Source organism: Hylobates moloch, unplaced genomic scaffold (genome assembly GCF_009828535.3).
Source record: "Hylobates moloch isolate HMO894 unplaced genomic scaffold, HMol_V3 SCAFFOLD_7, whole genome shotgun sequence".
In the NCBI taxonomy this organism is placed as follows: Eukaryota; Metazoa; Chordata; class Mammalia; order Primates; family Hylobatidae; genus Hylobates; species Hylobates moloch.
The window spans coordinates 48138965-48151849 of NW_026652282.1; the positions used below are offsets into that span (position 1 = coordinate 48138965).

Here is a 12885-nt window from a genome sequence, read left to right on the forward strand (position 1 = left end):
AATGAATTAGAAAACAGAAAATAGAGAAAATCAATTAAACCAAAATGTGATTCTTTGAGATGATCAATACAATTGATAAATCTTTAGCCAGATGATCAAGGGGAAAAAGGCACAAACTATTAATATCAGGAATGACAAAAGTGGTATCACATTGTGTTAGTCTTCCAACTTTGTTCCTTTTTCAGAGTTGCTTTGACTACATTCTAACTACTTTGCATTTCCTTATCAATTTTAAAATCGTCTTAACAATTTATACAAAATGATAAGAGGATATTAACAACTTTACAAAAATTAATTTGACAAACTACATGAAATGAAGAACTTTCTTTAAAATACTAATTACCAATCCTTACACAAGAAGAAATATAACTTGAATAGCCCTATATATATTTTAAAAATTGAAATTTTAGTCTTAAACCTTCCCACAAATAAAACTTACTGGTAAACTCTAAAATTTAAGAAATGACACCAATTGTACACAGACTCTTCCAAAAATAGGAAACACTTCCCAACCCATTCTATGAGGTCAGCATTACCCCAATACCAAAGATAAAGATAGTAAACAAAAGAAAACTTCAGACCAATATCCTTATGTAGATGCAAAAATTCTAAGCAAAAATTTATCAAATTACATCTGCGGTAGGCTAAATAATGCCTCCCATCCTCAAAGATCTACAGATCCTAATCTCCAAAACTTTTGAATATGTTACTTTACATGGTTAAAGGAACTTTCCAGATGTGATTAACTTAAGGATATTGAGATGTGGAGATTATCCTAGATGATCCCAGCGCATGCAAAGTAATCACAAGAGTCCTTTTAAGTGAGAGGCAGGAAGATCAGAGTCAGAGAAGATATAAGGACTGGAAGAGAGGTTCAGAAAAAAGATACTACATTGTTGGCCAGGCGTGGTGGCTCACGCCTATAATCCCAGCACTTTGGGAGGCCCAGGCAGATGGATCACGAGGTCAGGAGTTCGAGACCAGCCTAGCCAACATGGTGAAACCCCATCTCTACTAAAAATACAAAAAATTAGCCAGGCATGGTGGCGCATGCCTCTAATCCCAGCTACTTGGGAGGCTGAGGCAGAAGAATCACTTGAACCCGGGAGGCAGAGGTTGCAGTAAGCAGAGATCGTGCCACTGCACTCCAGCCTGGGCAACAGTGTGAGACTCCGTCTCAAAAAAAAAAAAAAGATACTACATAGTTATTTTGAAAATGAGGAAAGAAGCCATTATTCTAGGAATCTAAGCAGCCTCTGGAAGCTGAAAAAGGCAAGGAAATGGATTCTCCCCTAGAGTCTCTGGAAAGAATGTAACCCTGACAACACCAATTTTGGCCCAGTGAAACTCATTTGGGACCTCTCACCTCTAGAAGTGTAAGATGATAGATTTGTGTTGTTTTAAGCCACAAAGTCTGTGCTAATTTTTTACAGCAGCAATAGAAACTAATATAACTTTCAACAATATATTAAAAGAATAGGCCGGGTACAATAGCTCATGCCTGTAATCCCAGCATTTTGGGAGCCTGAGGCGGGCGGATCACAAGGTCAGGAGTTCGAGACCAGCCTGGCCAATATGGTGAAACCCCGTCTCTACTAAAAATACAAAAATTAGCATGGTGTGATGGCACGTACCTGTAGTCCCAGCTACTCGGGAGGCTGAGGCAGGAGAATCACTTGAACCCAGGAGGCAGAGGTTGCAGTGAACCAAGATCACGCCGCTGCACTCCAGCCTGGGTGAGAGTGAGACTCTGTCTCACAAAAAAAAAAAAAAAAAAAAAAAAGAATAATACATCATGACAAAGTGGGGTTTATCACAGGAATGTAGGATTGGTTTATCATAAGAAAATCAATCAATATAATTTATTAAAACTACATTAAAAACCACAAAAGAAAAACCATGTAATCATTTCAACAGATGCATAAAAACACTTGAGAAAATCTAACATCCATTCCTAAAACAAACCCTTAGCACCTCATACTAGCAAAGGGCAATACAAAAATCTAACATACTTAACGGTTAAAGGCAGAAAGAATACTTTCCTCCAAAGTCAGAAACAAGACAGGGATGTCTGTGCTCACCATTCTTTTTTTTTTTTTTTTTTTTTTTTTGAGATGGAGTTTCGCTCTCGTTGCCCAGGCTAGAGTGCAATGGTGCGATCTCGGCTCACTGCAACCTCTGCCTCCTGGGTTCAAGTGATTCTCCTGCCTCAGCATCCTGAGTTGCCAGGATTACAGGCATGCGCCACCACGCCCAGCTAATTTTGTATTTTTAGTAGAGACAGGGTTTCTCTATGTTGGTCAGACTGGTCTCAAACTCCCGACCTCAGGTGATCAGCCCACCTCAGCCTCCCAAAGTGCTGGGATTACAGGCGTGAGCCACCACACCCGGCCACCACTCTTACTCAGTGTAGTACTGGAAGTCCCAGCGACTACAATAAGATAAAAAAAAACGCAGACATAAATATTAGATATGAAGAAATAAAACCATGTTTATTCACAGAAGATATGATTGTCTATGCAGAAAGTCTGGTGAAATCTGCAAAAAGCCAGGCGCGGTGGCTCACGCCTGTAATCCCAGCACTTTGGGAGGCCGAGGCGGGCGGATCACGAGGTCAGGAGATCAAGACCATCCTGGCTAACATGGTGAAACCCCGTCTCTACTAAAAATACAAAAAATTAGCCGGGCGAGGTGGTGGGCACCTGTAGTCCCAGCTACTCGGGAGGCTGAGGCAGGAGAATGGCGTGAACCCCGGGGGGCGGAGCCTGCAGTGAGCCGAGATCCTGCCACTGCACTCCAGCCTGGGCGACAGCGAGACTCCGTCTCAAAAAAAAAAGAAATCTGCAAAAAAAGGTACTAGAACTAAGCGACTTTAGCAAAGTTTTAGCACATAATGCTAGAAAAATTGGGTAACCGTATTTTTTTAAAAAGCATAGATTCATACCTTGTACCATATACAAAAATTGACTCAAAATGGTAAATGTAAAACCTAAAACTATAAAACTTTTAGGAGGAAACATGGGAGAAAACCTTTATCATCTCATGTTAAACAAAGACTCCTCTGATGTAACACAAAAAGCATGATCCATAGAAGAACAAATTGATAAATTTAACAGCCATGGTGGCACATGCCTGTGGTCCCAGCTACTCAAGAGGCGGAGATGGGAGGTTCGCTTGAGCCCAGGAGGTCGAGGCTACAGTGAGCTATGATCACACCAATGCACCCCAGCCTGGGTGACAGAGTGAGAACCTGTCTCAAAAAAAGGGGAGAGATCTCCATACCCATCCTTATAACAGCATTTTTCACAACAGCCAAAAGGTGGAAGCAACGCACATGTCCATCAGTGGATGAATGGATAAATAAAATGTGGTATATACATACAATAGAATAATACTCAGCATTAAAAAGAAAAGAAATTCTGACACAGGCTACAACATAGATTAACCTTGAATACATTATGCAAAGTGAAATAAGCCAGTCACAAAAAGATAAATATTATATGACTATCAGGGTATTCAAATTCAGAGACAGAAAGTAGCATGGCAGTCGCCAGAGGTTGTGGGCAGAAGGGGTTGGGAGGTTATTGTTTAATAAGTACAGTTTTGGTTTTGGTTATGCACAATATAAATCATTCTGCCATAAAGACACATGCACACATATGTTCACTGCAGCACTATTCACAATACCAAAGACATGGAACCAACCTAAATACCTATCAACGACAGACTGGATAAAGAAAATGTGGTACATATGTGTGGGGATTATGGGAACTACAATTCAAGATTTAGGTGTGGACACAGCCAAACCATATCAGATGGTAACGTTTATGTTCTGTGTATTTTACCATAATTTTTAAAAATAAAAACAAATGTGTCAATAAAGCTTTCCCATAATGAAAAAAAGACAGTGTTTACAGTGGCCAGGCACAGTGGCTCATGCCTATAATCCCAGAACTCTGGGAGGCTAAGACGGGTGTATCACTTGATGTCAGGAGTTCAAGACCAGCCTTGCCAACATGGCGAAACCTCGTCTCCAGTAGAAACATAAAAGTTAGCCAAGCATGGTGGCGTGCGCCTGTAATTCCAGCTACTCAGGAGGCTGAGGCATGAGAATTATTTGAACCCAGGAGGCGGAGGTTGCAGTGAGCCGAGATTGCACCACTGCACTCCAACCTGGGTGAGGACTCTGTTTCAAAAAAAAAAAAAAAAAAAAACCCTTGTATCCAGCATATAATCCTCAAAATTCAAAAATAATAAAACTATCCAAAATATGCAAGAGATGTGAACACCTTGCCAAAGAAGATATGTAGATAGCAAATAAGCATATAAAATATGCTCAAATCATTAGAGGATGCAAATAAAAACGATGAGATACCACTACATATCTAATGTCAAAAAACCTGGCCAGGCATGGTGGCTCACACCTGTAATCCTAGCAGTTTGGGAGACCAAGATGGGAGGATCACTTGAGGCCAGCAGTTCAAGACCATCCTGGTCAACACAGTGAGACCCCATCTCTATTTAAATGTTATAAAAAATAATAAAAAAATTTAAAAATTAAAAAAATAAACTGACACCCCCAAGTACTAGAAAGGATGTGGAACTGAAACTTTCATACTGATGGGAATGTGAAATGGTACAGCCACTTTGAAAAACAGTTTAGTTCTAGTTTCTTAAAATGTCAAACATATGCTTACCATATATCCCAGCAATCCAACTCTAGGTATTTACTACAGATAAATGAAAACACAAAATGTTGCATACAAATGTTTATAGCAGCTTTACTTGTAATTGTCCAAAACTGCAAAGATCCTAAACATCCTTCAACTGGGGAATAAACAGTAGTAAATCCACACAATGGAGTGACTCAGAAATAAGAACTATTAATATACTGAGGAATATGGATGAATCTCAAATGTATTACTCATAGCAAAAGAAGTCGCTCTCAAAATGCTACATACCATATAATTTCACTTATGTAACATTCTTCAAAAGACGAAAATATATGGCCGGACATGGTGGTTCATGCCTATAATCCCAGCACTTTGGGAGGCCGAGGTGGGTGGATCATTTGAGGTCAGAAGTTCAAGACCAGCCTGGCCAGTGTGGTGAAACCCTGCCTCTACTAAAAATACAAAAATTAGCCTGGCATGGTGGTGGGCACCTGTAGTCCCTGCTACTCAGGAGGCTAAGACAGGAGAATCGCTTGAATCCGGGAGGTGGAGGTTGCAGTGAGCCAAGATCACGCCACTGCACACTCACCCCAAAGAAAAAGTGGGAACCTTTTCCCAAAAAAAAAAAAAAAAAAAAAAAGACAAAAATCTAAGAACAAAGAAAAAGGCCAGGCACGGTGGCTCACTCTTGCAATCCCAGCACTTTGGGAGGCCAAGGCAGGAGGATCATGAGGTCAGGAGTTTGAGATCAGCCTGGCCAACACAGTGAAACCCCATCTCTACTAAAAATACAAACATTAGCTGGGCATGGTGGCGGGCGCCTGTAATCCCAGCTACTCGGGAGGCTGAAGCAGGAGAACCACTTGAACCCTGGAGGCGGAGGTTGCAGTGAACAGAGATCACGCCACTGCACCACTCCAGCCTGGACAACAGAGCTAGACTCCGTCTCAAAAAAAAAAAAGAACGAAGAAAAAAACCAGTAACCAGTGACTGCCAGGGTTTGGGTGTAGGGGACTGGTTTTGACTACAAAGTAGCAGGAATGAATTTGGTAGGGACAGGCTTCTGTACCTTGGTTGCATTGGTGGTTACACAACTCTACACATTTATCAGAGCTTTATAGAACTGTCCACCAGAGTGAATTTTACTGTAATGTAAATGTTTATAATTTTCAAAACCTGAAGGCATAAAATAAGCCTACTCATTGTATGATTCTATTGATATGACAGTCATGCTAAAGCAAAACTATAGGGGCAGAAAACAAATCAGTGGTTGGCAGAATCTGAGGGTTGGGGGTAGGAGTTGACTACAAAAGGGCCTGTAGAGTTTTAGGGGGGTGATGCAACTATATTTCGATTGTGATAGTGGTTCACTCCTGTATATGTTTGTACAAACTCACATAACTAAAACGATAAAGAGTGAACTTTACTATATGTAAATTGTACCCTAATTGTTTTGAAAAATGAAGGTAAAAAGAAAATACTTTTTTTAAAAAAACCTTTGATATGCTGTAGGTAGAGAAACTGCACTCCCAACATCTTTTTTGTTTTCCTCTTTTTTTTCCCTGAGACAGTCTCACTGTTGCCCACACTGCAGTGCAGTGGCACAATCTCGGCTCAATGCAGCGTCAACCTCCTGGGCTCAAGAGATCCTCCTGCCTCAGCCCCATAGGTAGCTGGGACTACAGGCATGAGACACCACGCCCAGCTAATCTTTGTATTTTTTTGGTAGAGATGAGGTTTCGCCATATTGTTTAGGCTGGTCTTGAACTCCTGACCTCAAGTGATCTGCCTGCCTTGGCCTCCCAAAATGCTGGGATTACAGGTGAGAGCCATCATAACTGGCCTGCAGTCCCAAATTCTTACCGACATGACTACTTTAGTTCTCTTTGATTTTGGCCAAATTATGCTCCCATGCTGTTTCTTACTCATTTAGATACTTCCATTTCTAATATTTACCTCCCAGCACTTCTCCATTACTGATGGGGCCACCTCCTGATAAACCCGTAATTTGCAAATTACAATGGGTTTACCAGGAAGTAGTCCCATCATAAGTAGAGGTGCATTCTGAATGTATACTGCTTTTCCACCAAAAATCCTACATCAAACCACCAAAAGTCAGGGACTGTCTGTATTTTAAATGCTAAATTACAAAACGCTGTATGATTGCAAAATAGACTTAGCTGTCCTGGTATGCAATTTTTCATTATAACACTATTACATACCAGGAGAGTTCAATGAGATAGTGTGAAATAAGTTGTAGCCTATTCAAGAGCACTGAGTGTAGTTTTAGCAAGACACTAAAAACTAGTAGTTTAAGAAACTAAAGAGTTTTTTAAACCAAAAAAGAAAAAATGCATTTAACAGACTTGATAACAGAGACTGGCACAAAGTAGGGGCTTAATCAATCTTCCTTTGTTAAGGAGGCAGTACAATACAGAGGAAAGGGCCTGCATATGGTTTTAATCATGCTTGGGTTCCAATCCTAGCACCACCACTTAATATGCCCACTTGGGTCTGGCCATGCTGTCAAGTTTTTTTTTTTTTTTTCCCCGAGACGAAGTCTCACTCTGTCCCCCAGGCTGGAGTGCAGTGGTGTGATGTCGACTCACTGCAACCTCCGCCTCCTGAGTTCAAGTGATTCTCCTGCCTCAGCCTCCTGCATAACTGGGATTATAGGTGTGAGCCACCATGCTTGGCCAACATTCTGAGATTACTTCTTTTTTTCATTTGGGGAGATGAATCCCTTACTAGCAGAGCTGTATTGAGGGTTAAAGGTGGTAATGGGTCTCCAGGGCTTGGTGCAGTTTGTACTCAACAAGTACGTAATTCTCTCCTTTGGTTGCCCCTGAATACAAGAGTGGTCTTGTACTTCCCTGCCTGAACAGCCCGCAGCCAATGGCACTCCAGTCCTTGTCACATGGTTCCACTCTTAGGATGTAAATTAGGAGGTACCAGCTTGAGAGGCAGAGGCAAAGGCAAGGTTAAGATGCAGCTGTGGGGCCGGGCACAGTGGCTCACACCTATAATCTCAGCACTTTGGGGGGCCGAAGCGAGTGGATCACTTCAGGTCAAGAGTTCGAGACTAGCCTGGCCAACATGGTGAAACATCGTCTCTACTAAAAATACAAAAATTAGCCGGGCGTGGTGGCGGGTGCCTGTAATCCCAGCTACTCGGGAGGCTAAGGCAGGAGGATCACTTGAACCCGGGAGGCAGAGGTTGCAGTGAGCCGAGATCAGGCCATTGCACTCCAGCCTGGGTGACAGAGCAAAATAAATAAAGGTGCAGCTGTGGGTCGAAGGATGGTGTGGAAGTTTGGGGTAGACGTCCAAGACTGCAGTAATGCTATGCCCACCCACTTCAAATGTGTGAACTCAAGTAAATTGCTGGGAAGTGAAGTCATGGGCAAAACCCCCAAAATACCCTGGCAAAGAAAGAAGATTGTGTTTCAGTTGCAATCACCTACCCTAGTCCCTTTCTGAGGGCCTCTGGCACTGCTCGGGCTCACTGCCCTTGTCTGATGGGGTAGGATCTCCCAGAGGAGACAGCTAATTATACTTTAATGAGGTGACTTACAGACACTGGAAAAGGAGTTGGCTGGTACACTCCCATATATAGCAGTTCTCTCGAGGATACAGTCTGTGAATAAATGGTACCAGAACCCTCTTGAGCCATGGAATTCAAATGCTGGTGCAATAGGAGACATGGTCACACAAGGGCAGGGTCCAGCCAGAGTACTTCAGTTAAAGAGATTCCTCCAATTCACAATCTGCCCAGAAATGCCCCCAAGACGGGGCTTCCCCCTAAAGCCTCCCTACTAACAGATGCTTTGTTTTCTCTTCACGCAAACAGGGTAGTGCCTACCATAATTCAGCACAAGCCAGGCTTGTTTGTTCTCTTCTTCCCTCTACCCTATTCCTAGAACCTTCCAGAGACACAAGAGGCTCATTACTTTCTGCTTTCTCTCACTGCCACCCAGGTGAAGACCTATGAACTTGGAAGATGCATGGCCCAAAGCCCACTGCAGGCATGCCTTGCCACTGAAATCTCCTGTGGGGTGGTAAAGAAACCATCACCCTCCCACAGGGACCCCCAGGTCTACCAGCAACCTAACTTCTAGTAGCATATTCACCTGTCTAAGAGAGTTTTGCAGGCAGAGTTTTGTAGGTCAGCCCTCAACAGGTGTTAGCACCTGAGCTCTGCTGATACTTCTTTTACTTCTCTTGTAAAACAGAGTAGGGGTTAAATAGAGGGTATTGGATTTGGCAGCTGCAGCCCCTTGGGACTTTTTTTTTTTTTTTTTTTTTGACGGAGTTTCATGTTGTTACCCAGGCTAGAGTGCAATAGTGCCGTCTGGGCTCACTGCAACCTCTGCCTCCCCGGTTCAGGCGATTCTCCTGCCTCAGTCTCCCAGGTTCAGGCGATTCTCCTGCCTCAGCCTCCCAAGTAGCTGGGATTACAGGCACCTGCCACTAAGCCCGGCTAATTTTTTTTGTATTTTTAGTAGAGACGGGGTTTCACCATGTTGGCCAGGCTGGTCTCGAACTCCTGACCTCAGGTGATCTGCCCACCTCGGCCTCCCAAAGTGTTAGGATTACAGGTGTGAGCCACAGCACCTAGCCGGGACTGTTTTTACTGGAGGAGGGGGAGAAGACACATAGTGGGGAAAGCGTTCTTTCAATATGCAGATGCTTCAGGGAGAACCAAACTATTTCACTGGTATTCCCCCGTACCACCGGAACTGGTGCTTGGAGTGGAAGGGAAGTGAGATCAGTCGATTAGTCACCAACACCATCATCAGCATTGCCAGAGAGGTCAAGAGCAGACATCATGGAATCAGACAGCTTGCTGGCAATTTTATCTGCAAATGGAGAAATACAGGCAATCTTTTTGTGGCTGGCTTGCCACCAGGGGGCCTGCTGACGCTGGCCTACATCTACCTTGGTCTACATCAAGCTCCTGAACTGGCTCACTTACCCCCAAACACTACCACAAAACTGGTGAGTGCTGGAAGCCACTGCTCAGCTTCACAGGTAGGCAATCCATTTTTCTATCTGTGAAATGATCATCCCAACACAGCTTCTATCTCAGGGTTTCAGACTCACTGGGCTCCAAGTATTTTTGTCCAAATACCAAAGCAATAATTTTCTTTTACTGTGTCAAACTTAGCGCTCTACCATTACCCTCAAAACAAAGCTCTCACAGCAAAGGGCAACATGGCCGTATGTTCACCATAAGCCTGAACGTTTACCAGGCACACCTCCCATCCCCCAGACACACCCCGTTGTTCCTCAGGATGGCCCCCAGACTTCACCTCCTCCAAGAGGCCTTCTCTGATCACCCCTATCCAACCACCATCCCCAGGCCGGGTTAGGTTCCCTCACTGTGCTTGCTGGGTCTTCAACGTGATTACTATGTGCTCGTGCTGCCAAGGCCTGTTTTCTTGTCTCCTCCTCACTCCCTAATAAGACTAGGAGTTCAAAGGCAATTCATCTGAATTCCCAGGACTCAGTGTGGAGCCAGGCCAAGAGTGAATGTCTGATTGTGTATGTTTGGTTACAGAACACAATCTAGTTCAAAGAATAGGGCTGATGGGGTCAATCAACCCAAAGTCTGTATTTTGGCTCCATCAACTACAAGTTGTCTTACCTTCAGTGCGTCACTTAATGTCTCTGGACCTCAGTTTTCTCACTTATCAAATAAGGGTAAGACTTTTGCAATGAGTTAGTGAAAATAAGTACAGCATGGAAACCCAAATGGGCCAGCTACACAATGTACCACCATTAAAACAAGGGGAAGAAGTTCTTTTGTGTATTAACATAGACATATCCCTAAGATACACTGAGTGGAAAAATGATAGGGCAAAACCATGTGTCCAGTAGATTGGCATTTGTGTGGAAAAAGAGAACAAAGAATATATAGATATTTGCTTGTGTGTCTCAGGAAAGACACAATAAACTAACTGGCTGACGAGGGGGCAGTCTGGATGACTAGCGGGTGGGAGAGATTTTACTGTATATCCTCTTGTACCTGTAGGATTTTGAGTATATTGCCTATTGATAAAGTAAAAATTATATATAGCCTGCAAGCTACCTAACACATAGAGAGTACCTGATAAATAAATGGTTATTATTTGATACATAGACTAGGCAGGCCAGTGGTTCTCCCAGTGTGATCCCCAGAGAAATAGCATCAGCTGGGAACCTGTTAGAAATACAAATTCTAACAGGCCCCGCAGAAGACCTACTCAATTAGAAACTATGAGGGAGGGGCCCAGAAATCTGTGTTTTTAACAAACCCTCCAGGGAATCCTGATGTGAGCTGAAGTTTGAGAACCACTGTGCTAGTAGTTGACCCTCCTAGCTCATCCCTGCCCCCAACCCTAGACTGGAGCTGGACACAGAGAGAGATACTCATTCAGGAGCCCCAATCAAGATCCCAGGTGGGGCCACGTGCGGTGGCTCACGTCTGTAACCCTAGCACTTTGGAAGGCTGAGGCAAGTGGATCAACTGAGGTCAGGAGTTCGAGACCAGCCTGGCCAACATGGCGAAACATCGTCTCTACTAAAAATACAAAAATGAGCTGGACATGGTGGCAGGTGCCTGTAATCCCAGTTACTCAGGAAGTTGAGGAAGGGGAATCGCTTGAACCCAGGGCGCGGAGACTGCAGTGAGCCAGGAAAAAAAAAAAAAACAAAAAAAGATCCCATGTGGGCCCTTTTTAGAGCACAGGGTTGGTCAGGGGCTCCCACCTGCACGTTTCTGCATCTTCTTCTTATTTTTCAGGGCAGATGCCAGAGCCTGGCCCTGTTGCAGGGGGTCCGTCTCCATGATCCTCTGCAGCACTGGGCGGCGGTCCACTGAGCAGACATCCACCATATTGTTGCTCTTAGGGCGGTGGTCCACATTGCGTTTAGCCCACCCCATCTGATGACGGTTCGGATTGGTGCAATACCCAGTGAGATCTCCAATCTAGGGAGAGACAGAAAACATAACGTTGAGGTCTTAACCCCCAGAGAACCTCCAAAGACTTCTGCAGAAAAGGTAGGGACACAGGCTTGGGTAAGAACAGGAGCCTGGAGCCATGTGGAACTAGGCTCCAATTCTGGCCCCACCACACTCCAGCAGGTGCTTAGTTAACTCTCAGCCTCAGTTTCCTATCCGTCAAATGGGGGGTGGATAAGGGGTAGTTTGCATGGCTTTTACAAGAATAAAATGAAAAAGTACGCCAGGCACGGTGGCTCATGCCTATAATCCCAGCACTTTGGGAGGCCGAGACAGGCGGATCACAAAGTCAAGAGATCAAGACCATCCTGGCCAACATGATGCAACCCCGTCTCTACTAAAAATACAAAAATTGGCTGGGCATGGTGGCACACGCCTGTAGTCCCAGCTACCAAGGAGGCTGAGGCAAGAGAATTGCTTGAACCTGGGAGGCGGAGGTTGCAGAGAGCCGAGATCACACCACTGCACTCCAGCCTGGTAACAGAGACTCTGTCTCAAAAAAAAAAAAAATTTCTGGCGGGCACAGTGGTTCACTAGGATTAGGTCTGTAATCCTAGCACTTTGGGAGGCCAAGGCAGGAGGATCACTTGAGCCCAGGAGTTTGAGACCAGCCTGAGCATCAAAATGAGACCTTCGTCTCTACAAACAATTCTGTTAAAAATTAGCTGGGAGGCTGGGCGCGGTGGCTCACTCCTGTAATCCTAGCACTTTGGGAGGCTGAGGCGGGCAGATCACTTGAGGTCAGGAGTTCGAGACCAGCCTGGCCAACATGGTGAAACCCTTTCTCCACTGAAAATACAAAAATTAGCCAGGCATGGTAGGGGGTGCCTATAATCCCAGCTACTTGGGAGGCTGAGGCAGGAGAATCATTTGAACCCAGGAGGTGCAGGTTGCAGTGAGCCAAGACTGCACCACTGCACTCCGGCCTGGGCAACAGAGCAAGACCCTGTCTCAAAAAATAAAAATAAAAATAAAATTAGCTGGGCATGGTGGCTTGCATCTATAATCCCAGGCACTTGGGAGGCTGAGGTAGGGGGATTGCTTGAGCCCAGAGTTCAAGGCTGTAGTGAGCCAAGATCACACCACTGCACTCCAGCCTGGGTGCCAGAGCAAGACCCTGTCTTAAAAAAAAAAATTTTTTTTTGACATCTACTTTGTGTCCAGCTCTGTGTGGGGCAATGCTGGGGACAAAGAAATGAGTGACTCCAT

At 44.3% G+C, this 12885-nt stretch overlaps 1 protein-coding gene across 1 annotated transcript in view; it reads right to left on the reverse strand.

Moving 5' to 3' along the window:
• Positions 1–9183: 9183 nt before the first annotated feature.
• LOC131383875 (guanine nucleotide-binding protein-like 3-like protein) overlaps positions 9184–12885 on the reverse strand; it is a 5175-nt gene continuing 1473 nt past the window's right edge. Inside the window, exons 2-3 of the mRNA XM_058441320.1 lie at positions 11424–11643; positions 9184–9532 (exon numbers count right to left, since the gene is read on the reverse strand). Coding sequence (XP_058297303.1) covers positions 9450–9532; positions 11424–11643 — 303 coding nt within the window. The 3' untranslated portion in view covers positions 9184–9449. The remainder of the gene's footprint in view (positions 9533–11423; positions 11644–12885) is intronic.